This window comes from Lampris incognitus, chromosome 14, assembly GCF_029633865.1.
Source record: "Lampris incognitus isolate fLamInc1 chromosome 14, fLamInc1.hap2, whole genome shotgun sequence".
Classification (NCBI taxonomy): domain Eukaryota; kingdom Metazoa; phylum Chordata; class Actinopteri; order Lampriformes; family Lampridae; genus Lampris; species Lampris incognitus.
The window spans coordinates 35,785,737-35,811,255 of NC_079224.1; the positions used below are offsets into that span (position 1 = coordinate 35,785,737).

The following is a 25,519-nucleotide window of genomic DNA, read 5'->3' on the forward strand; positions in this document are numbered from 1 at the left end:
TAGGGGTGCATGAGTTCATACACTGCAGAAAAACAAAGGGAAAGTTTTGAGTGAACAGGAGTGAAACTAGTCTCAGCTGAAACAAAGAGGAGATATGTTGGCATGGGAGCGCCGTTAGTGTCGTGCAACTTTTATTTTATTTTATTTTATTTTTGTGTCATGCAACTGCACACAGTGGAAAAGTCCAATAAAGCACAGCTATCAATGCACAGGCCTCTGCTCCATACCCCAGGGCTCTGTGAGGCAGTAATGCATCTTATAGGTGCTTAGCGCCGTTAAAAGCCACGAAGAAAACGTTGGTGGGACGCTCGATTGCTTTTGTCTGTGCGGCATCCAGTCTGTTGTGTTGCACACAGATCAGACTGACCTCGCTAAGAAAAGAAAAATTGCAGCTTCTTCTTTCAATAAAGGGTTCTTGTAAACCCTCGAAATACCCTGAAATAATTTTGAATTATATTTGGGCGTAGTTGTCGAGGTTTCTGCAGGATGACCCTTGTCCTGCAGACCTCTCAGCGTTAACTGATCGCTTGCTGAACCAGTTAACGTTATAGTGACTACGAACTAAGTTAGCCGTTAGCTTGTTAGCGGCTAGCTAGCTTTAATGGATGGTGACCCAAAACAGGTCATTGTCGACTTGAGCGAGGTGTGTGACTCGTGTGAAACATAACTTTTGCACCGCTCTGTAAATATCCACTAACCTCTTCATCGGGTCCAACATAAGAATGGATTTAAACTTTTACTCTGACCTGTCGGGTGGTTGTGCCCAAAACGGCGATCCGGAGTTTTTGGACACGCAGGGATACAGTGAATATTCTGACAATAAGGTGGCATTCTTGTTTTACCGAGAAGAAAAAAATAGCTTTGTTAACTTTGTTGGTATCAATGATATGCAATTTTGACCTTCGTTTTGTGTTTTTAGTTTCCAGGAAACAGTGACAGTTACCTGACCATCACAGGATCAGGTCATCCCTTCCTTTCTGCCGAGGTGAGTGAATGAATAGCTAACTTTTATCAAATGTCACGCATCTGAATTCTTTCAACATTGATTCACCGCATTGATGCCACATTGACTGCTATGCCTTTTCTGCCCCATTTAGCAAACATTCCATACCCCCAACCTGGGGGATGAAGTATTTGAGATTCCTCCCATCTCCCTGGACCCAGACACGGCGCTGTCCCACTTCGGGGAACTGTCAGAGGGTGCTGGGGGACCTTCAGGCTCCGACACGCTCGTTAGCAACCTGGTAGTGGGGGCCAACGACCCGTCATTTGCCTCAACCTTTGTGAACCCTGGCACCCAAGGCTTGGAGCACCTAAATTTAGGGGTGGCTGGAGGAGGAGCTCTACTCAGCTCCTCGGTACTTGTAAGTATACCCCTAGTTTGAGGCATACCTACTACATCTTTGTCAGGGGGAATGAAGACATTTTGAAAACACCTCTCTTTTATTACCCCCCTCTACAGGAAATGGACAGTTCAAATGGGTCCCATTTCAATAGCTCCTCCCCCATGACTATTGACGTTCAGCTTGGTGAAATCAGTACAGGTCTCTTGGGAAGCAGTCACCTGGCCACAATCAACCAATCAGAACTGGGGCTGGGTCTTTGCAGTGGGAATATGCTGCCTCGGTCCAACTCACCTGAGCAGACCCTCTCAGCCAAACTGTCTCCAGCTGAATCCCTACAGGATGAAGACATGGATAACTTCAGGGTAAGTCCCATTCTTAAAGGTTCACAACTGTGTCCGCTTATTTGCACATTTACTTCCCTGTGATAGACAAGTTGATTATATATTTTTAGGCCTCTAATACTTTCCCACTTTTTCCCTCCCTCCCTCTGTGAACATTTGTGCCCAAAAGAGTGTGCTGGTAGATTCTCCAATGTCTCTCTCATCGCCCGCTGTCCCCTCCAACCTATCCTCCCATTTGGTCCACCAGTCCAATGCGACCGTAGCTGCTTCCCAGAGAGACGGGGGTAAGCCAGCTGCAGTGGTGACAGTGACGGTGCCTGCGGGGGGAAAGAAAGGGAGGAAGAAGAAAGACCCTAATGAGCCTCAGAAGCCTGTGTCGGCCTACGCCTTGTTCTTCAGAGACACCCAGGCAGCTATCAAGGGCCAGAATCCCAATGCCTCCTTTGGAGAGGTGTCAAAGATTGTAGCCTCCATGTGGGACAGCCTGGCCGAGGAACAGAAACAGGTACACATATTTAGTCACTCTTATTCCGTTTCACACCAGGCTGATGACCTCAAGAGTTATGTGAATCGGCTGTCAGAGTGAAAGGACCAAACCACAGAAAACAGCCCTTGTTTATGCCTATGTGGAAACCCCCCTACAAACTCTGCTCCACATAAAAGGTTAATGTTTAAAACACATGGGTGTTGACAAAGTTGAAACCATGCAGCACTACCATTGAAGAAGCCAATAATGCCTACCAGCATTCTACTTTGAGATGATGGTTTGAAAGAAAACGACCAACAATTTTCCATCAATCTGTCACGTGAATCATGTCTGCTTTTGATGACGGCACACAAAAAAGTGGTTGTTAAGGAGGTATACTTGCACATACATTGTGTTATGATAGGGGTATTGGAGACATTCTTGATTGTATGTCAATAAAGGGTCACCCACATATGAAAAGTTTCATTCCAAATCCTTTTGTCTCTTGTAAAAAAAATCCGACTGGAGGTTCATCAGTCAATATCTCATAATAGAATACCTTTTCACCCTTTCACACAATATGAATTTAGGAGTTAAAGATTTCAGATGACCCATCACTTGAGACATAATAGGCTTTGCTTTTAGGCCAAAACCTTTTTATTTTTAATAAGAGATATTTTTATCAGTCGATGGATATTTGAATTTGAATGAAACTCTTCATTCATACATATCTATATCTATCTAAATGGACTGCACTTATATAACACTTTCCCCCAAAGCGCTTTACAATTAATACCTTACATTCACGCTTATGTCAGTGTCAACCATGCAATGTAGGTGTATCTGATATCACCATGTTGGTGTTATTTCTATGATATAATTAATGTTGCTCCAGGACCATCATTGCAATGGACCAATCATGTTGTGCTGTTGTGCCTTTGCTACTCAGGGGGGAAAAAAACACAGTTGTGAGATTAGGTTGTGGGTTAGTATGGATTAGCTATCAGTTACATTAAGATTAGAGTTAGCGTTAGGTCAAGGTTGAGGTTATGTTAAGTTAACTTTAGTATTTTTCCGGTCTTTTTTTCTCGTGTGGCAATGATGGAGCAACATCAGATCGTACATGCAAGGTAACAAACCAGCTCATCAGTAGTAGTTAGGCATAATTTTTGCCAGGAGGAGCCAAGGATTCGAACGGGCAACCCTTCAGTTACCAGATGACCTTTTCTACCTCTGAGCTACAGCCACCATCTATATATGGTGGTAAATAAATGTCATTTATTAATCATAGATGGTTTTTTCCATTACTCACAGATGTATTTTTTTCCATTAGGTGTATAAGAGGAAGACTGAAGCAGCCAAGAAGGAATATTTGAAAGCCTTGGCAGCTTACAGAGCTAACCAGCTTTCACAGGTAAAACCATCTCATCTCCCAACGACAAACCTTTTGTGTCTTTGTTTGGTTTGTGTGGCTTCTTTAAAATCCATCTCCCATGTCTTCAATCCAGACCTCCAGTGAAGTGATGGAGACGATCCCCCCATCACCCCCGCCTGTGGTCAATCCAACGCCAGCAGTCCCACTTGCTGCTTCTACTAACCAGCCTGCCCGCCAGCTACAAAACAGTGTTGAAGAAAACACCATCACCAACATTTGTGCCTCTAACATAATTCTGGATGTTCCAGAAGTGACCACACGCTCCCGTACAGGGGCAAATAAAACGTCTTCTCCTGCAGCCGTTGCTCCTCCCACCCAGACCATCACCAAAATCATCATCTCCAAGCATATGCTCCAGGCTGGGGGCCATGTGGTGACCCTGCTACCCGGTGGGGTCCGGGCCTTGCAGCCAGCTGTCATGGCCTCGATGGCCTCACGCCAGCCCCCGCCACTGCAGCAGATGCAGAACGCACCACCTCCTCCACGACTTCAGCAGATGGCTCCGGCTCCACCGCCCTTGCAGGCTAAGCCCCGTGAAGGAGGCATCACCTCAGGTCTTCCTGTGTCCATCACCACTACACCTCCACCTCCACTCCAGATAAAAATCGTTCCGGCCTCCGTTCGGGGTAACAAGGCCATGCCTATTATTGTTACAACTGCAACCGCTGCCAGCCCAGCTGGCACAATGTCCTCTGTGATCACACCTAGCATAGCCATGCAGCTGGGGAACTCTGCTGACCTGTCAGGCAATCCAGGGGAGGTACTTGCAGAAGTGTTGCCTACAGAAGAGGTAAATATATGAGCATCTTTCTCTAGAAATTAGGAATGTTAATATAGTTTATTTTTGTAGAATTTCCTGGAAGTTGAGTTTGCTGATAGTTTTGGCGGTCAGAACCAGCTTCACTTAGCCCATTCCATTACTGGCTCTAGTAGAGGATAGAAGTTAAAATTGCCTCCAATTTGTTACCATTAACCATTTTGCAGGGGATTGGGGGTATTATCAAGTAAAGGCAGATGATGAATTCCCTCCATCCATCCATTATCCAAACTGCTTGTCCTGCTCTCAGGGTCACGGGGATGCTTGAGCCTATCCCAGCAGTCATTCTGTCTATTGGGGCAACCTTTCAGCTGACGGAGGCAACCACTGCTAAATGAATGTACAAGAAACACTGGGTCAATTACTAACAAATGCTGGTCTTTCAAATATGTGCCTTCTTCTTCCAGGTCGAGATGGAACTGAATGAATCCAGTGATGCCTCTTCTGCCTCAAGTGTGTGTGTGAGAGCTGGCTGTAATAACCCGGCAGTGGAGAGCAAAGACTGGGACAAGGAGTACTGCAGCAATGAATGCGTAGCAACTCATTGCAGGTATAAAGAAATCTGAACCTCTTTCTTTGAATCAGAATATGGAAATTATTTTAACAAAATCGGGGAAAAGAAATTTCTTTCCAACCGATCTCGGCAGATTTGCTGATAGAACCGGAGGTCATGGTCCGTACCACGCTGTAGACATGTAGTGCACTGATAATACAACAATAAGATTAACAAAAAGAATTCAGCACAGTCACTCATCAGGTTTATTTAATGTTTGCCACATTTACCAAATGTTTGCAGTTTTAATCCTGTTATGTGTTTTATTATTATTTTGCGCAGTAGAGCAAGCTATGATTAAGGCAAATAAAAAGAGTATAGAAAGTGTGTAACAATTTTGGTTGTTCAGTGGTATTCAATGCATCTCTCTGTGGTACATATTTTGAGACAATATTTGAAGAGTACATTTTAAAAGACAGTCTTGCCTATGTTTCACACAATGAGCACCTTTACTGGTGGATCACAGAAAGTTGAATCAGTTCATCTGGACACGTTTATTGAGAGAAAAGTTTCGTCACTCATCTAATTGACCTCTTCAGTCTTAACTGACTGCAGGTATCCCCACCCTTATAAACAATACAGTGGCATAACGACCAAAACTAATGATCAGTTTCATATGCAAATATCGGCGTGACCATTTGTTAGAGTTACAATGGCCATGTGTACTATTCACAGAGGATTGGGGTATAGTTGCAGTCACAGCATTGTAAAATGGCGACAGATGTGCTCTTAGTCACCCTCCCCCCCGGGGTCAGGGATGTTTGTTCCCTCTTCACATACATGGTGGCCTCTTTGACTCCCCATTCAAACCAGCGTTCCTCCTTATCAAGATGTGCACATCCTCATCCCTTAATGGTCACGCCTATTTGCTAGGGGTGGGAATCTTTCGGAATCTCACGATTCAATTTCGATTTTTATTCTTGGGGTCATGATTCGACTCAAAATCGATTTTCGATTCAAAAGGAAATCGATTCTAGATTTGGTACATAGGGGTGCTAATTTCAGGATCTACTCCAGTCCGCTGTGCGCTGAGAAAGGTAGTGTGGCAAATTATGGCATGAAAGCAGACTAAAGTGTGTATAAGATTATGTAGTTTTTATATTTTAAAAAGTTATATCACTTGATTGCAATAATGTGAACACACAAAGGCAAACCTAACCTTTCTCAGTTAAAAACTGACGCAATGGTATGTTGTACTTTGGCTCAGTTGTCTGGATCATAAATCTAAAGCCTTCATTGCCGACTACGCTGTAGGGGCGCAGGTCTTGTGAAATGAAACAGGCGATGGATCTAGTTATTTTATTTATTTTGCCCGTTCAGCCCGCCTGCTGGGAGTTTAGTAAAGTGGTGCAGTGTGCGTAGGTTGTTTGTTAATGTTGCAGGAGGTCATTGTTCCACTTCTTTCAACTCTGGGTGATGGCGTATGATGTGAGACCCAACATTTGTAGTGTTGCCAAAATACCAGAGGTGGAAAAACCCAGTCCAGAAAGTGAAAACCCTAACCTTGTCTTTACTCTATCCCTGTGTTAAACCAGCAGATTTGGGTAAACTAGTCAGTGCAATCTGATGGTTTAGTACATCGGTGGAGCAAAGACACGGATAGGGTTTTTACTTCCTGGACCGGGTTTTTCCACCTCTGCAAAATACTTAACTTTTGTTTTGCAGATCTTGCATACTGAATGAGTCATGTCAAGCTCCTTCGTCCCTGGGAGATTGTAAAATCCAAAAATGCACTCAAACGCTTGCCTTCAGTGATGATGGGACTGGCTGAATTTGTTGCTGCTCCATTTTTAGAAAGGCTACCAAGAGCTAACGTTAGCAGCAACTGACTAGCCACTATCGTGTTTTCCAGAAGCTGGAACAGGTGCGCGGCAAGTCAACATTGCCAGCAGCGAGGAGGCTACTTAAGACTGAAAAAAGCGTTTTTAAAAATCGAATTTGTGAGTCTATTCAGAATCGTAGAAGATAAGAATCGCGATTCTTATGTGAATCATCCCCCCACCCCTGCTATTTGCATATGAAACTGATCATTGGTTTCGGTCATTATGCCACTGTATTGGTTTCATACCACAAAAGAGCACTACAGATGCAATGTTTGCTTTGAAGATGTTGATGGAAAAGTATAGAGAAGGTCAGAAGGAGTTACATTGTCCTTGTGGATTTAGAGAAAGCATACAACAGGGTGTGGTATTGTATGAGGAAGTCGTCAGTGGCAGAGAAGTATGTAGGAGTTGTGTAGGATATGTATGAGGGCAGTGTGACAGTGGTGAGGTGTGTGGTTGGAATGACAGATTGGTTCAAGATGGAGGTGGGATTACATCAAGGATCAGCTCTGAGCACTTTCTTGTTTGCAATAGTGATGGGCAGGATGAAGGACGAGATCAGGCAGGAGTCTCCGTGGACTATGATGTTCGCGGATGACATTATGATCTGTGGTGAGAGTAGGGAGCAGGTTGAGGAGAGCCTGGAGAGGTGGAGGTATGCACTGGAGGGAAGAGAAATGAAAGTCAGTAGAAGCAAGATGGAATACATATGTGTGAATGAGAGGGAGGACAGCAGAGTGGTGAGGATGCAAGGAGTAGAGGTGATGAAGGCGTATAAGTTTAAATACTTGGGGTCAACTGTCCAAAGTAACGGGGAGTGCAGAAGAGAGATGAAGAAGCAAGTGCAGACAGGGTGGAGTGGGTAGAGAAGAGTTTCAAGAGTGATTTGTGACAGAAGGGTACCAGCAAGAGTTAAAGGGAAGGTTTACAAGATGGTAGTGAGACCAGCTATGTTGTATGGTTTGGAGACAGTGACACTGATGAAAAGAGAGGAGGCGGAGCTGGAGGTGGCAGAGTTGAAGTTGTTAAGATTTTCATTGGGAGTGACGAAGAAAGACAGGATTAGAAACAAGTATATTAGAGGGACAGCTCAGGTTGGATGGTTTGGAGACAAAGCAAGAGAGGTAAGATTGAGATGGCTTGGACATGTGCGGAGGAGAGATGATGGGTATACTGGGAGAAGGATGCTGAACATGGAGCTGCCAGGGAAGAGGAAAAGAGGGAGGCCAAAGAGGAGGTTTATGGATGTGGTGAGGGAGGACATGCAGGTGGCTGGTGTGACAGGAAGATGCAGAGGACAGGAAGAGATAGAAACAGATGATCCGCTGTGGCGACCCCTAACGGAAGCAGCTGAAAGTAGTAGTGCAGTCAGCTGAGACTGAAGGAAGTCACTTGGAAGTCACTTAGATGAGTGATTAAACGTTTCTCTCAACAAACATGTCCACATGAACTGATTCAACTTTCAGTGAGTTCCTTACTTGGATTATTGAGCATACATAAAGACTTTACTGGTGGATATATTGGATTGTTGATTTTGTTTTTCTACAAACATATATTAGTGCTGTCAATCAGACCCCTAAAATTCTTGGACAAACTCCTCCTATACCATTCTTTTTTTTAAATTTCCCCCCTTTTTCTCCCCAATTGTATCTGGCCAATTACCCCGCTCTTTTTTGAGCCGTCCCGGTCGCTGCTCCACTCCCTCTCTGCTTATCCGGGGAGCACCTCGACCGACCAGAGGAGGCGCTGGTGCAGCGACCAGGACATATACCCACATCTGACTTCCCACCCGCAGACACGGCCAATTGTGTCTGTAGCGACGCCTGACCAAGCCGGAGGTAACACGGGGATTCGAACCGCCGACCCCAGTGTTGGTAGGCAACGGAATAGACTGCTAAGCTACCCGGGCACCCACCTCCAATACCATTTTGAAGATGCCTGTACTAGAAACCATACAATGTACTTAACTCTTTGTTGTTTTTCAGGGACATTTTCATGGCATGGTGCTCCATCAAGAACCAGAGCATGGGAACAGTCAAATAAAGAGCAGCTACAACCATAGAAGCCAGATTTTCCAGGTGCCACTTGTTTGTCGTTAATAGATGGAAGCAGTGAGGCGGAAGATGTGGGGCGTGATTGAGGACTTTTACACAGCAGCATACCGACATACTGCATAAAGTTCTGAGGGTCATTTTACTGAAACAGTTTCTCATTTTCAATTGGTCACAAAAGTCTTTTCCCTTGTTTTGTAAATGTACTGTAGGTATGGGTGTGTCCTTCTGTGTGTTGTGTAAAAATTTTCAGTCAGGGCCCACTGGACAGAATGGCCAGCAAGCGAAAAGATTGCCATAATTTTGAAATTGCTCTCTGTGAGAGGGAGGCCTCATCCAGTCTTCTAAAAAGATCAATACAGTTGACCAAGTTGTTTTTAAAGGCTTAACCAATACATGACAAAAGATGTAAAAAGGTTGGGTTTTGTTTTTGTTTTTGTTACAACTAAAGCGTATAGAAGTCAGTTTTTACTCGTACTGTAAAACCTCCCTCTTTGGTTTTGGAAAAGCTGTTGAAAGAATGTCTCTTTTGTTTGTTTCTTAAAGCTCTTTCACAGAGAAGGCAAATATTTTGTAGTATCACAGCTACAGGCATGGACTGTTTGATGCCTGCTGTCAGTTTTGACTTTTTTGTACATAAAAGATTTGATATCCTTTGTTGGTCATTTTTGCTAGCGAACGTCTGATGCAGAAAAAGTAAATGGGAGACAGTTGCTGTCCAGTATTTCAAATTCTTGGTTTATTTAAGTGAAAACTGAGTCAGAAGATTTGGGTTGTATTATGATCTCATTTGTTACCTTTTTTTGGACTCGTCATGCTTTTAGAAAACATTCTGTGCCTAGTTTGGGGTAAATTGATGAGAAATTCAACTTTTGATGTCCAGTTTTTCCTAATAAGCAATAAATGCTCAAACCAGAGACTTTCATAGCTAATGTCTTTATTCAGAATTCACTATTTTCAGTCCTTCAAGCATCCACAAAAAAAATTGTTAGCTATAATTTGTTCAAAGTTACTCATAAAAACAAACAACTTTCATTGTCACTTAACAAGAATTGCCATTGGAGTCATGTTTGAATTGCAAGGAAAAACCCTGATAAACACCAAAATAAAATATACCTGAGACACCATGATATAGTGATTCATTCTAAGGTTGGCAGTCTGAACAAATGACAACCTCCACAGTAAGCTGGACTATGTCTTAAGTACTGGCTGCAGGGGTGACATTTTTACATTCTTACCGAGGTGTATAAAGCTATCCAGATTACAGTTCCACCTGGCGTCGATCCGATCACAATGCAAGCCAGACTACCTCCGGAAGTGATCTCTGGTATGTCCAATTAAAGTCAGATTACAATAAGTGCCACGTGCATTTCTCTATGTCCTAACAGCGTATCTGGACAGAGACTGCATATTAACACCAGGTGTAAGTGGTAGTCTGTGGGTTCTCAAATTATTCTGTTTTCTGGAATCAATGAGGAAACATTTATGGTTGAGCTGAGATGATGCAGGGTGCTTCAGTGCAGCCTTTGGCCCAGTGTTTTGTAGTCATAAAGCTTGATAGCTGGCAGGGCCATTCAGTGAACTTTGACAACAGAAGCTCTGCTAGGCGGGTCCACCCTGTACAGGCCCAAACCAAGGCACACCGGTTCAGTTAGTTTAGCCTGGAACTGATGTAGTTCAGTAACAGTGGGTCTCATCCCGATAAAAGTGATGGTACCTTCTTCAATATTCACATCCACCTTTATCCGGTTGTGTTCCACAGTTGTGGAGAGGACATTCTTGATTTTATTATGGTAGGCGTACAGTTGGCCTTCTCCATTGTGTGTTAAGCTCCAGGAGTGTGTATTGTTTCCAAAGGAACTGTTGTCTTTATGCTTACGTTGTATGCTCCTGTAGGACACAGCGATGCCCCAGTATCCCTCCACCTCCACCTCCCAGATGTGGGTACCGGTTGTAAAGCACTGGGTGGAGAGGACCTGGGGGGTTTCGTCAAAGCGGGATTGTTGGCTTGGATAACTCAATTTAGTATTCACTCGCTCTACTGACTGGAAGTCAGGAGTGACTCCAAGGAAAGGACTGGCAGTGTCCAGGTCCAGTGTGAGAATACCTGTGATACAGACACACAAATTTACATTAGGCCATCATGCACACATATGATCCTTCTGCAATGGGCAAGGTCCCCAGAGTAATCAGATATACTCTTATAAATCCTGACTGGCTCTGATTCCAATATTTCCTCTTTGTGTAACTCGGATCAAAATTGAAACACTGTTTTCTAACATCACTCATGACTTTAATCTAAAGGAATTTTGTAGTGTCTAGTTCTAATGAAAAAATATGAGTATAAGATGTAGAATTCAGTTTTTCTATTCTCATTTTAAAAGAGCTCCCCCTAGCTTATCTTTTCTCAGCAAATCTTTTTTCTCATCATCATGATACCATCAAACACTCATTTACATACAGCCAATTAGACCAAATCATCAAAATATGAATTCCCACTCAAAGGTCAGCTCATGAATATTAATGAGGACAAGAGCACTCCCTCACGGTTTTTGAGACAACTGAACAGATGGATAAAGCTACTCTACATGGCCAAGAGTATGTGGACACTCGTTCTAATGAGTGGATTTGGCTATTTCAGCCACATCCATTGCGGGCAGATACATAAAATCAACCATACAGCCATGCAATCTCTATAGACAAACATTGGCAGTAAAATGGGTCATACTGAAGAGCTCGGTGACTTTCAAGGGGGTTCTGTCATAGGATATCACCTTTCCAAAAGTCAGACGGTCAAATTTCCATCCTGCTAGCTCTGCCCGGGTTGACTGTAAGTCTGTTATTAGGAAGTGGAAACATCTCGTAGCAACAACAGCTCAGCCGTGAAGTGGTAGGACACACAAGACCACAGAACGGGACGGCCAAGTGATGAAGTGTAGCATGTAAAAATCGTTCCATCCTCGGTTCAACACTCACTACCAAGTTACAAACCGCCTCCAGAAGCAACGCCAACACAAGAACTGTTCATCAGGAGCTTCATGAAATGAGTCTCCATGGCCGAGCAGTCACACACAAGCCTAAGATAGCCATGCACAATGCCGATGGTTGGTTGGAGTGGTGTAAAGCACACCACTATTAGACTCTGGAGCAGTGGAAACATTTTCTCTGGAGCGATGAATCACGCTTCACTATCTGGCAGTCTGACGGACCAATCTGGATTTGGTGGATGCCAGGAGAATGCTACCTGTCCGAATGCATAGTGCCAACTGTAAAGTTTGGTGGAGGAATAATGGTCTGGGGCTGTTTTTCGTGGTTTGGGCTAGGCCCCTTAGTTCCAGTGAAGGGAAATCATAATGCTACTGCATATAAATCAAAAAGACATGAATGTTAGGGTTAATACTCTGGTCTGTGCCCCTGACTAAGGCAATAGGAAAAATAACTGGAGTTGGTCCCCGGGTGCTGCAGCTGTCCACTGCTCCAATACAATAGGAAGGGTTAAATGCAAAAGACAAATCTCATTGTAACCATATGACAAAAATAGAGTGGCTTTCTTCTTCTTTGATATGACATTCTAGAGAATTGTGTGTTTCCAACTTTGTGGCAACACTTTGGGGAAGGTCTTTTCCTTGTTCAGCATGACAATGTCCCAGTACACAAAGCAATGTCCATAAAGAAATGGTTTGCAGAGTTTGGTGTGGAAGAACTTGACTGGCCTGCACACAGCCCTGACCTCAACCCCATACAGCACCTTTGGGATGAGTCGCAACACCGACTGTGAGCCGGGCCTTCTCCCCAGCATCATTGCCCAACCTCACTAATGTTCTTGTGGCTGAATGGGAATGAATCCCTACAGCTATGTTCCAAAATCTAGGTGATAGCCTTTTCAGAAGAGTGGAGGCTGTTATAGCAGCAAAGGGGGGACTGTGAGAGCAATTCATATATGATGTTTGCTTACTTTTAATCTTTGACCATGTATGACCTATACCATGTTTAATTTTATTTTACATTGCTTAGACAGATGCTTAAAGTCCATGTGTAACAGAACAAAGGTAGTGTTAGAGCCATTTGTTATTTTGTGTTATACCTTGGATATAATTTTATATTTAGTGAACGTTTAAATGGGAGAAGTGGAAATCTTTATATGTAAGCCCACATATGAAAAGATTTAGTGTGATGCATTTTGATTGGCTGCTGAAGTTACTATAAATGCGTAAGCCCATAAATATAGCGACAGAAACATTGGACCAGAGAGCATCACAGTCTTTTGACCGGCACGTTATGTCATTTCTGTAGCAAAGCCTAGAATTCATCCTTTTAATTTTGTACTGAAGTTTAATTTCGTAGTAAAAAAAAAGAAAGAAAGATACTTTGGATTCAAGACTTTTATTTTCTGATTCGTGTCGAGTGTGAAAGTGCCTTGAGGTCCTGAGCTAGTGAGTCAGAACAGCTGCACTCACAGGTAGTATTATAAAGTGTCTTCTCCATGTGAACAAATAAAGGCCTATTGTTAACTGTTGGTTGGTAGCAGAGGGATGTATGGGAAACTCAGAGTGTAGCAAGTCTGTACACAGTAATAAGCGAAATGGCCTTGGTGGGATGCGAGCTGGTAGACATGAGATAAGGAGGGTAAGAACAGATAAATGCCCTATAAGAGACTGTACTGTATTGATTGGCGCACAATCAAGCATCTAGGCTTGTGCGTGATGTTCATGAGTGGAATTAAAAAATTGCCACGACAGGGACCAACTCAATATTAATACCCATGGTTCTGGAATGAGATGTTCAATAAATACATATGGGTGTGATGTTCAGGTGTACACATACTTCTGACCGTGTAGTGTAAAAAAAATAAAAAAAATAGTAATTTACAATGTTCAACATTTTTAGACATAAGGTAAATCTGATTACTGATTTCAGTCAAATTTAAATGAAATAATAATTTTGACCCCAAACCTTTCTTAGATTATAACCTTGCTTACCAAGACTTTCAGTCCCTGCATCATCATGGTGTTGTGGAGAATGATGAACCAACATTTCTGTGTGGGAATAAAACATTTAATTTTTTTTGTTATTTATATTTAGATTCACATTGTCCACTGATCTTCTCAACACATATATGCAAGTGAGGGCTACATACATGTATGCATGTACTGTATTGTCCTTCATGTTAACAAAAACTAATGCGGTGCTCGTTCGGGTGTAATCCCTCCTCCGGTTGCAATGTCCAAAAAGACATGTATGTTAAGGTTGATACTCCTGTCTGTGCCCCTGACCAAGGCAATAGGAAGAAACAACTGGAGTTGGTCCCCAGATGCTGCACGGTGGCTGCCCACTGTTCCTAGCTACACATCTAGGATGGGTTAAATGCAGACAGTGAATTTCATGCCAATAAAGTGTATTCTATTCTATTCCATTCTATTCTATGGCAGAGTGGTGCTGTTCATCCGGTCGCCATGGGAGGAGTGTCTCTATACGTATGTACGTATGTCCTCAATTTTCTCGACAACCACTCACCCAAACAACTTCACACTCAACAATGCACTTCCTTGGGTCCTCAGCAATACACCTGGTGAAAGTGTGAAGTCGATTGAAAGAACAGTCGTCGACAAAACTGAAGAACAGACATACAGACAGATTCCTTCCATTTTAGCTATGTAATGCAATGTAAAGACTAGCCAATTCCGCACTGTGCCAGTGTAAAATGGCAATCAAGGTTACGAAAAAATATTTGGCACTGACGATTCCACAATATCATATTTGTAAATGTCTACTAGTTCATACCTGTGATGGTGGAGTAGATGTGGTATAAACGAGTTTGTTGTTTGGCCAGACTTTCATTGAGAATCTGGTTGTCCACATGGTAGCTGTAAGCTGGTTGGGGAACAGTCATCATGTCAGAAAAAATTGAGCAGTAATGAGCCAAACCACCACAAACGCACACATGTTCACTGGCGTGCACTATCACAAAATAGAAATAACTTTTTTCCCAAATATTTCCGACCAGCATCCCCTTACCATAAAATAAAACGATGAACCAAAGACAGAGAAGGACTCCTGTGACACTGTTTAGATAGGAGTCATTGGGGTTCACGTTCTGCTTCTGTCAATACAACAATGCACACCAAACATTTATTAACTCAGCTAATACGATCTGAACTGAATTATCTTAGATCGACGACTTTACTGTGTGTTAAGGAAATCCAGACTTAAACCTGTATTTATTTAAAATTGTTTACTTTTCAATGAGGAGCTCACTTCATTTTGGATGGCCTCTTGCAGTTTTTTGATGGAGTCTTTGGATTCCTTCATTTTTCCCTCAAGGGATTTGAAGCGCTCTTCTATTAACTCCTGTTTCACACGCACACACGCACACACACACACACACACACACACACACACACACACACACACACACACCACAAACACAATTTTAAACAAGTCCCGTCTTTATTTGATGCTATATATTAAAAATGTGAATGCATGCTTGGGTTTTTTGGGTATATCTGTGTGAGTGGTAAGGTGCTGGCCACCCCAATAGAGTTTAAGAAGCATGTATCATTCTCAGGGACCAGAAAACCTGTTTTCACACCAGGTACATATCAATCAGATACGGCGATTTCCTGGCCATATCAATCACAAAGAAAACAAACTCCTCCTTTGACACCATTGATCACTATATACTATTAGACAGAATAAACTGTAATTTTGGTGTCTCTGTCTTATGTCTCACTTGGCTTAAGTCCTACTTACCTGGAAGAACACAATGTGTATGCTATAATATTATTACATCAAAATTCTCTGACATTAAATACGGCATACCTCAGGGCTCAGTTCTTCACCCTCTACTTTTCTCTCTTTATATTTCACCTCTTGTCAAATTATACGCAGTCATGGAATAAATTTCCATTGCTATGTGGATGATACTCAGCTGTATGTACCTATACGGGCTGATGATCGTCCTCACATGACTAATCTAGAGGCCTGCTTGGCTGCTGTGAGAAATTGGATGTCACTAAATTTCCTGCTTTTAAATTCAGATAAAACTGAGATGCTGGTCATTGGCCCTGCTAGACACAGACACCAACTTGATCAAGTAACAATAACAATCGACAACTGTGTTATTTCACAAAATGTAGCAGCCACAGCCTTTCCTTTGATAAACACATTAAAGAAATCACCAAGACTGCCTTTTTTAACTTAGGTAACATAGCTAAAATTTGGTCTTTCCTGTCCATGGCTGATGCAGAGACTCTAATACATGCATTTGTTTAATCCAGTCTTGATTATAGATGCTAGTACTAAAAGTCTTCAGATGGTTCAGAATCCTGCAGGTAGAATCCTAAAAAAAACTAGAAAATTTGTCCATATTACACCAATTCTTGCCTCCCTTCATTGACTTCCTATGCATGTTAGATGAGACTTCATAATTCTGCTGACTTATAAAATCCTAAATGGGCTTGCCTCATCATCGCTGTCTGATCTCCTTAACAGTACATTCCATCTCGAGCTCTCCACTTTCAAAATACAGGGCTCCTGTGTGTACGCAAAGTTAAGAAGAAGTCAGCTGGTGGCAGGGCCTTTTCCTATCAAGCCCCGTTCTTGTGGAATAACCTGCATGCTGCCATCAGACAATCACGAGTCTGTTGAGTTCTTTAAATCCAAATTTAAAACTCATCTTTTTGTTTTAACCTACAAATAATTGCCTTTAAATTGAGTACTTCACGACCTGTACTGCATGGCGGGTTGGTTTCTGTTTCAATTAATTTACCAAGCACTGTTCTGCCAACGAGATTATAGAGGATAGATCACTGACTATTGCAAACTGTTCACTTCTCTCACGTCTTTTCTGTCTCTCTGAATGATGTCTTCTCCTTTCTCTTCTTCTGTGTGTGTGAATGGTGTGATGTGAGTCTGCCCCATGTGCACATGTAGTCCGTCCTCCTGTCAGGTTTACATGGTGATGGTGGTCACGTGGCTCAGGTCCTAGGCTGTTCCGGTGGCATCTGGACACTGCTTGGCATCCTCCTCATCATATTCTTCATATATTTTATAATTCTATTATAATTCTGTTATCCTCTTTCGATGTTGCATTCTGTAAATTGTGTACACACAACATCCATTGCACATCCGTCCGTCTTGGGAGAGAAATCCCTCCTGTGTTGCTCTCCCTGAAGTTTCTTCCTATTTTTTCCTCCCTGTTAGGGGCTTTTTAGGGAGTTGTTCCTTATCTGATGTGAGGGTCTAAGGACAGGATGTTGTATTGCTGTAAAACCCACTGAGGCAAATTTGTAATATTGGGCTATACAAATAAGATTAAATTGAGTTGACTTGACTCCTACCTTCTCTACCCTTCCGGCTGTGAGCCACTGATTCAACAGTCAATTGAGAACTAGTGTAAATTAAGATGAACATTTAGATGCACTTAGTAATACGATAGCTGTGTTTGATAAAGAGAAGTGTTCTTGACTCACCGTCAGCTTCCTTCCCAGGACACCGGATGCCTCCACGGCCACGTTGGTTTGTTTCTTCTCCAGGGCACACATGTTACACAGGTAGCGTCTGGACACATTGCAGTAGTATTTCAGCACCTCGTCCTCATGCTGTGGACACTTCCTCTGCTGCAGGTCGCCCAGTGGCTGGACCAGCGGGTGGCCCGTGTACACCGCCCGCTCCAGGTGGTCCATGACATGTTCCCTGCACATCGACACCTCGCACTTCAGACATGTTTTCACCGCCAGCGCCTTTCTCTCTGGGCAGCAGTCACAGTACACCTCCACTGTTTGCTGGGCCCGCTGTCAATGGAAAGGCTGGTTAGGTCTGATGCTTATTGAATGTAATCTCACTCAAAGGCAATATCAGTTAATTCTGAAAACATTCAGTAAAAAAGAAAAAAAAATTCACCTTTTTTATTTGAACTTCATATCTAATTCGTGAAACCATCCTTTTGATATTAATCATCTTTGCAAGTTCAAGATGCATCCCTGGATAATCTAATATGCTATTTGAACGAAAGCTTTGGAAATACATGCATGTAGAATATAACAACAATAAAACTTTTCAATATTTTAACTCAAAAAATGTGGGAGAGTCAAAATATTGAAAGGAGTCAAGCCTTAAAGGTGCATGTCTGTATAACTTAGTTGGTTGTCTTCCCTGGAAAATAACTTAAGATTTTTTTTTATCTGAACTTTCCTCTTTCAAGGCTATGTACTTTAATCCTAAATGGTCACTGGTGGCTCTTAGCAGCGGATATGAATCATATAATAATGCCTTGGGTGTCGGCTATTACTATTGTGCCCTCACTTACTTAAATATCATTATTATGTGTCAACTATTGTTTCCTCCTTCTACCTGCACTTTATTATGTGCTCTTGTGACAATGAAGTGTCTTGTTTTATTGATATGTGCTAATGGAAATATACTTTTTACTTTGATTCTCCTACTCACCACCTCTTGTTATCTAAGGCATACGCACACTAATGCACTTGACGTGACACGCACTCTTGGCTATGATTTGATAACTATATAGGAAATGTACTACTGCTGCTACGTCATACAGTACTACTATGATGTGATTAATATCGGGTAAATGTACAGCTACTATTTCATAAAGTACTACTATAATATAATAACTATTGACCAAATGTACTTCTACTGGTGTATCTGATATTGCCATGTTGGTGTTGTTCCTATGACATAATTTATATTGCTCCAGAACCATCATTGCAACTGACCAATCACGTTAATGTGCTGTCATGCTTTTGTGACTTGGGGGAAAAAACGGTTATGAGATTAGGTTGTGGGTTAGCTATCGGTTAAGATTAGGGTAAGGTAAGTGTTAGATTAAGGTTAGGGTAAGGTTGAGGTTACATTGTTGGATTAGCTTTGGCATTTTTTCATTCTTTTTCCATGTATAGCAAAGGCATGGCATCACAACAACATGATTGGTCCCACTGCAACGATGGTCCTGGAGCAACATTAATTATGTCGTGGGAGCAACACCAACACGGTGATATCAGATCGTGCACTTCTACTGCTTAATACAGTACTATTATGATATGATCAATATGTAGCAAATGGACTACCGCTACTGCATATGAAAGAATGAAAGCCACTTTATTCAACATTGTATTCTCACAACGAATTGTATTTTTACAATGAATTTGTTCTCTGCATTTAACACATCCTATTGTATAGGCGCAGTGGGGCGCTGCAGTGCCCAGGGACCAACTCCAGTTCTTCTTTCCATTGGCTTGGTCAAGGACACAGACAGGATTATTAACCCAAACATGCATGTCTTTTTGATGGTGGTAGGAAACCGGAGCACCCGGAGGAAACCCACGCAAAGACGGGGAGAACATGCAAACTCAACACAGAAAGGACCTGAGACGGCCTGGGGTTCGAACCCAGCACCTTTTTGGTGTGAGGCAACAGTGCTAACCGCTGGGCCACCGTGCTGCCCATATATAGCACTACTATGATATCATTATTATGTAGCAAATGCACTACTATATTATTATGTAGCAAATGCACTACTATAATGTCATCTAGTACTACTATGATGTGATTAGCATTGAGCAGATGTTCAACTACTACAAATAGTACTATTATGATACAATTACTTTTGAGCGAATGTAGTACTTCTACAATGACTTCATTTAATACTATAATGATATGTTTACTATGTAGCAATTGCACTGCTACTACTTCTTATAGTACTATGATATGATTACCATAGCGCAAATGTATTGGGCTACATCTATGGCTTCATACAGTACTATTATGATATAATTACTATGTATCAAATGTACTACTGCAAGTGCTAGTATATTATGTAGCAAATGCATTACTGCTACTTCATCTAGTAGTTCTATGATATGATTACTATGTATCAAATGTCTTTATGCATGCTCAATAATCCATGTAAGAAATTCAAATCTGGACACAACGTTTGCTGAGAGAGAAACGTTTCATCACTCATCTAAGTGACTGCTTCAGTCTCAACTGACTGCAGGTATACCCACCCTTGTAAACTGCAATTGGTGATGGGGGACAATTTATCGTTGATGTTTACAGTAAACCAACACATACTGGTCAGTACTTAGGGTTTGACTCTCATCATCCACTGAAGCACAGACTAGGAGTCATCAGGATGCTGTACCACCAAGCTGACAACGTCCCCACCAACACAGATGACACATGACTGCACACCAACCCACAATACAAATACCATAGTAAAATTTGCAGATGGCATTACTGCGGTGGGACATATACAGAATGGCAATGAGTCTGCCTACAGGGATGACATCCACAAACTGTCAGTATGGTGCTCCAGCAACAACTTGGCATTCAACACCTCCAAAACAAAGTAAGAGGAACCTGCTCCCTTATACATCGGCGGAGACATGGTGGAGAGGGTGACCAGCTTCGAAATCCTTGGCACACACATCTCCCAGGACCTCACATGGACTGTCAATACAACTTCCTTAGTGAAGAAGGCACAGCAGCGGCTTTACTTTCAAAGGACACTGAGGAGCGCTAATTTGTCCCAGCCGCTGCGGGTGTCCTTCCATCACTGCTCTATAGACAGTATACTCACCTATGGCATCTTGGTGTGGTATGCCAGTTGCACTGTGGCTGATAAGAAAGCTCTGCAGAGAGTGACTAAGTCAGCACAGAAAACCACTGGCACACAGCTACCTTCACTTGAGGACATATACAGATCCCACTGCCTACGTCAGACCACAAACACCATCAAGGACTCATTTCAGCCTTCTGGGAGGCATTACAGGTCTTTCAAGACCCATACTTCCAGACTTTTGAACAGTTTCTACCTAAAGAACTGAACTCTGTTAACCAGCTCAAAGGTTGCAATAATATCCTGAAACTGTGCAATAACATCTGTACATCTGGCATGCGCAAAAAATATGCTGACTCGGGTTAGTGCAATACACAGACTATTTATCTAGTGTAATACATATTACACTTATTTTTACACTTATGCATACATTATATGTTGATTGTGCTGCAAATGTGTGTCTATTTGTATTTTGACTATTTGTATATATTTTATTTTTTTATTTTGTACCACTGGGGAGTTGCACTTAATTTCGTTGTACAGCTGTGCAATGACAAATAAAGGCATTCATTCATACATTAATTCACAGTGGCCAGGGAAGGGGAGAAATCCCACATTAAACAGGCCTTGGTTAAGTGTGGTTATCTTAACTGGGCATTTGTCAAAGCCAGGAAGACGCCCAACAGTGCACCAGCCAATTGAAGAGAGGGGAAGGACAACAGCTGCCTAAGTGTAAACCAGCGGTGATTCCACATGCGGCGGGCGTGTCGGAACTGTTGAGACGCATTTTCCAAACATGTCATCTCAGTTGCTTTCAAACTCCAAAACACACTGCACCAGAAATTGGTCCACCCCAAGGATTGGGTCCCCTGGCACCAACAGAGCAATATAGTGTACGCCATTATGTGCCAGGATGATTGCTGTGAATTATACATCGGGGAAACCAAACAGACACTGGCCAAGAGGATGGCACAACACAGGATAGCTAACGCGTCAGGCCAAGACTCCACAGTCTACACCATCTACAGGCCAGTGGCCACTCTTTCAAGGATGAGAATGTGCACATCCTTGATAGGGAGGAACGCTGGTTTGAACAGGGAGTCAAAGAGGCCATCTATGTGAAGAGGGAACGACCATCCCTGAACCATACGCGTCCGCTCTGGAGTATATCCAGGCCCTTACAATGCTGTAATTGCAAACATTTCCAAATACTCTTGTGAATAGTACACATTGCCATTGAAACTCTAGTTAATGCTCACTGCAATATGTATCAAATGTACTACTACTACTACTACTACTACATAAAATACTACTATGACATGTCTTGATGCATGCTCAATATTCCAGGTAAAAAAATCAAAGAAGGTTGAATCCGTTCATCTGGATACAACGTTTATTGACAGATTCATTTCATCACTCAACTAAGTGACATCTTCAGCCAAACTGACTGCAGGTATCCCCACCCTTATAAACAATACAGTACAATACAGTGCCTAACGACTGAAACCAACGACTGGTTTCATATGCAAATATGGGTGTGACCATTGATCATGTGTACTATTCACAGAAGATTAGGGATTGTTGCAATCACAGCATTGTAAGAGAGCGACAGATGTATAACGAATGAAACTAACGACCAGTTGAAATTGTGCAGAAAAAAAAAGTGGTTAGCAACCATAGAACCATTAACAAGAGTTTCGATGGCCATGTGTACTATTCACATAGGGTTGGGGAATAGTTGCAATCATATGACATGGTTACTGTGTAGCACTCTATGATGCCAGTTAGCGACACATGAATTTCTAAGTCACTTTGGATAAAAGGTTCTGCCAAATGAATACACCGATCAGCCAAAACATTAAAACCACTGACAGGTGAAGTGAATAACACTGATTATGTCGTTACAATGGCACCTGTCAAGGGGTGGCATATATTAGGCAGCAAGTCAACAGTCTGTTCTTGAAGTTGATATGTTGGAAGCAGGAAAAATGGGCAAACGTAAAAATCTGAGCGACTTTGACAAGGACCAAATTGTGATAGCTAGATGACTGGGTCAGAGCACCTCCAAAACGGCAGGTCTTGTGGGGTGTTCTCGGTATACAGTGGTCAGTACCTACCAAAAGTGCTCCAGTGAAGGACAAACCGTGAACTGGCAACAGGGTCATGGAAGCCCAAGGCTCATTAATGTGCGTGGGGTGCGAAGGCTAGCCTGTCTGGTCCGATCCAACAGAAGCGCTACTGTAGCTCAATTTGCTGAAAAAGTTAATGCTGGCTATGACAGACAGATGTTAGAACAAACGGTGCATCATAGCTTACTGCATAGCCGCAGACCAGTCAGAGTGCCCATGATGACCCCTGTCCACCACTGAAAGCGCCTACAATGGGCACGTGAGTGTCAGAACTTGACCATGGCACAATGGAAGAGGGTGGCCTGGTCTATGAATCGCATTTTCTTTTAGATCACGTGGATAGCCAGGTATGTGTACATTGCTTAGCTGGGTAAGAGATGGCATCAGAATGCACTATGGGAAGAAGGCAAGCCAGCCAAGGCAGCGTGGTGCTCGGGCAATGTTCTGTTGGGGAAACCATGGGTCCTGGCATTCATGTGGATGTTACTTTGACACGTACCACCTACTTAAACATTGTTGCAGAACAGGTATGCCCCCTTCATGGCAATGGTATTCCCCGATGGCAGTGGCCTCTTTCGGCAGTATAGTGCATCCTGCCATGCTGTAAAAGTTGTTCAGGAATGGTATGAGGATCATGACAGAGTTCAAGGTGTTTCCTTGGGCTCCAAATTCCCCAGATCTCAATCTGATCAAGCATCTGTGTTAAAATGAAAAACAAGTCTGATCCATGGAGGCCCTGCATCACAACTTACAGGACCTAAAGGATCTGCTGCTAACTTTTTAGTGTCAGATACCAGAGGACACCTTCAAGGGTCTTGTGGAGTCCATTCCACAATGGGTCAGAGGTGTTTTGGCCGCACGAGGGGGACCTACACAATATTAGGCAAATTGTTTTAATGTTTTGGCTGATCGGTGTAGCTGTCTAAATCTAATCTGATAACAGCCATAGAGCAGGGAAGGTGCCGGTGATGTTAGTATGACTTTTAAAACGACAACACACAGGGATGGGCAACATGATCCAGAAAGGGCTGGTGTGGGTGCAGGTCTTTGTTCCAACCAAGCAGATACACACTTGAGTCCTACAAATTAAGGTCCTTGGCAAAAACTATTGGTTGACTAATAGAATCAGGTGTGTAACTGCTTGGTTGGAACAAAGACCTACACCCATACCGGCACTTTCTGGATCATGTTGCCCATCCCTGAGACTGTCTTAGCAGATACCTTGTCTTTGCTCTCTCTGTGCTCTTCCACGATGTTGGCCAGCGCGTAGTTCTTCTGCACCTTCACGACGCCGCCAAAAGTGGCCCGGCAGTCGGGGCAGCGGAACGGCAGGTCGGAGGAGTGGTCCGCCAAGCCCTGCAGACAGCTCATGCACACGCTGTGGCCGCACGGCAGCTGACGGGGGTCCCTGAAGATGTCCCGACACACCGGGCATGTCAGCAACACCTCCAGCTGGGGTTTATTCTCTCCGCCGGCCATCCTCTTCGTCTGATCTGGTTTACAGGAAGTCGAGTGGAGTTGAGTGGGTTTGAAACGAAGGCGAGGACTGTTCCAAATGTTGTTGTCCCCAAAAGGTTTTTTGTTTTGTGCTGGGGAGTAGACGTGTTCAGTTAAGAGCAACCAATAGGATAAAAACGGCTCATTGCTCACTTTAAGACTTGGGGCAGAAAACTGAAAAGCACTTACTTCGTTGTTTCACTCCCTAACAGAACTATGCCCCGTGTTCCTTTAAGAAAACGAAGCCGAGAAACTCGTCTTGCTTTCGGTTTGCCGCGTTGGTTGCTGAACCGTGTAGATAGCCCAAACCTAATGAAACAATAAATTGAACTATCAACATGTTGCTATTTTCCTTAAAAAATGGGACTGTAATTCCCGAGGCCCTATTTGCTGCATACAAGCATATTCTACGGGATGTTCATTTTGGCAGAATGGGCAAGCAAGTCTCAGCGAAGATGTATCCGGATGTTCCCTCTCGGTTCAAAAGACTTTGCCGGCTCTTTTCTTAACTTATAAAACGACGACCAGTGACATAAGGGCATACAGATACAGCTGTGCTACTACCTTATATGCCTCAGATTTCCCTTTACGTTGTTTTTGCTCACAGGCGACAGACGAACTAGTTGTACTTATCCCCGTGTTACCTCCGGCTTGGTCAGGCGTCTCTACAGACACAATTGGCCGTGTCTGTGGGTGGGAAGCCGGATGTGAAGAGTAGTGTAATTGGCCAAGTACAACTGGGGAGAAAACCCCGCCCCCCAAAAAACACCCATTAAAAAGGAAAATAGAACTAGTTGTACTTCCCGGTCAGGCGGGACTCAGGCGCACGGTGTGATACGTCACACCGTAACGTGCGACCTCATTGACATGGTGACTTTGACGTCTTTATTTACTTGCGAAGCTATTATGACAGAAATGTAAATAAACTAAATTCATCGATTGAACAAACGTTTTATTCCTTAAGAATATTTAAATGATCCGTTTCAAGTGGTTATAACAGTCCCATATAATTTCATGAAAAGTCACCAAGTAAATACGTCACACCGTAACGCGCGACCTCATTGACATGGGGACGTTGACCTCTCTGTGGTTTGTTTAATGAAACATTGGTTCATTTATTTTGGTCTTGCCCACACACTAAACAACTGTGGAGTAATTTGTCTCGTTTGATTATTGATCATATTTACCCTCATTTCACCCCGAGTTGGAAAAATGTATCGTTTGGATATACTGAATTTGATAGGAACCTCGATTCTCAGTATTATTTAATCAATTTGCTAATTATCTTAACAATTTTTTATATTCACAGAGCTAAATTCTCTAGCGAGAAACCTAATTTTCCTGAGCTGTCTGCGTATATCAAACAATATATTTCATCAATATCTGATAGTGAAAATAAAAAAGCTGTAAAAACATAAACACTTTATGATTTACAAAATATTTAGTTAAGTATGTAATTTATTTGTTTTACTTTATACAATCC

The 25,519-nt window shown here is 42.7% G+C and overlaps 2 protein-coding genes across 6 annotated transcripts; one reads left to right on the forward strand and one right to left on the reverse strand.

Annotated features, from left to right (window-relative positions):
- The first annotated feature begins 375 nt into the window (after positions 1 to 375).
- Positions 376 to 8,892, forward strand: tox4a (TOX high mobility group box family member 4 a). The gene is made up of 9 exons (XM_056292907.1): positions 376 to 824; positions 920 to 985; positions 1,098 to 1,364; positions 1,463 to 1,708; positions 1,857 to 2,192; positions 3,487 to 3,567; positions 3,662 to 4,378; positions 4,813 to 4,955; positions 8,767 to 8,892. The coding sequence occupies exons 1-9, from the start codon at positions 723 to 725 to the stop codon at positions 8,822 to 8,824; spliced, it is 2,016 nt and encodes a 671-aa protein (XP_056148882.1). The 5' UTR covers positions 376 to 722; the 3' UTR covers positions 8,825 to 8,892.
- Positions 8,844 to 24,718, reverse strand: LOC130123669 (E3 ubiquitin-protein ligase TRIM21-like). 5 transcript variants are annotated; one of them, XM_056292910.1, is made up of 9 exons: positions 24,601 to 24,718; positions 24,226 to 24,345; positions 23,761 to 24,032; positions 17,304 to 17,624; positions 15,088 to 15,180; positions 14,848 to 14,932; positions 14,614 to 14,703; positions 13,812 to 13,868; positions 8,844 to 10,939 (listed from the first exon to the last, which is right to left on the reverse strand). In XM_056292910.1, the coding sequence occupies exons 3-9, from the start codon at positions 24,016 to 24,018 to the stop codon at positions 10,407 to 10,409; spliced, it is 1,437 nt and encodes a 478-aa protein (XP_056148885.1). In that variant the 5' UTR covers positions 24,019 to 24,032; positions 24,226 to 24,345; positions 24,601 to 24,718; the 3' UTR covers positions 8,844 to 10,406. The 5 variants fall into 5 exon arrangements, with proteins under 5 accessions (XP_056148885.1, XP_056148887.1, XP_056148883.1 ...); XM_056292908.1 differs by having other exon boundaries at positions 8,845 to 10,939; positions 23,761 to 24,128; XM_056292912.1 differs by lacking the exon at positions 24,226 to 24,345 and having other exon boundaries at positions 24,601 to 24,687.
- Positions 24,719 to 25,519: the final 801 nt, after the last annotated feature.

Coding starts and splice junctions, on each gene's coding strand:
- LOC130123669 (XM_056292910.1), bottom strand. CDS start 24,018: ATGGCCGGCGGAGAGAATAAACCCCAGCTGGAGGTGTTGCTGACATGC. Junction 15,181..17,303: donor TCCTGGGAAGGAAGCTGACG/GTGAGTCAAGAA, acceptor CGTGTGAAACAG/GAGTTAATAGAAGAGCGCTT. Junction 14,933..15,087: donor AAGAGGCCATCCAAAATGAA/GTGAGCTCCTCA, acceptor TTGTATTGACAG/AAGCAGAACGTGAACCCCAA.
- tox4a (XM_056292907.1), top strand. CDS start 723: ATGGATTTAAACTTTTACTCTGACCTGTCGGGTGGTTGTGCCCAAAAC. Junction 3,568..3,661: donor GAGCTAACCAGCTTTCACAG/GTAAAACCATCT, acceptor TCTTCAATCCAG/ACCTCCAGTGAAGTGATGGA. Junction 4,956..8,766: donor TGCGTAGCAACTCATTGCAG/GTATAAAGAAAT, acceptor GTTGTTTTTCAG/GGACATTTTCATGGCATGGT.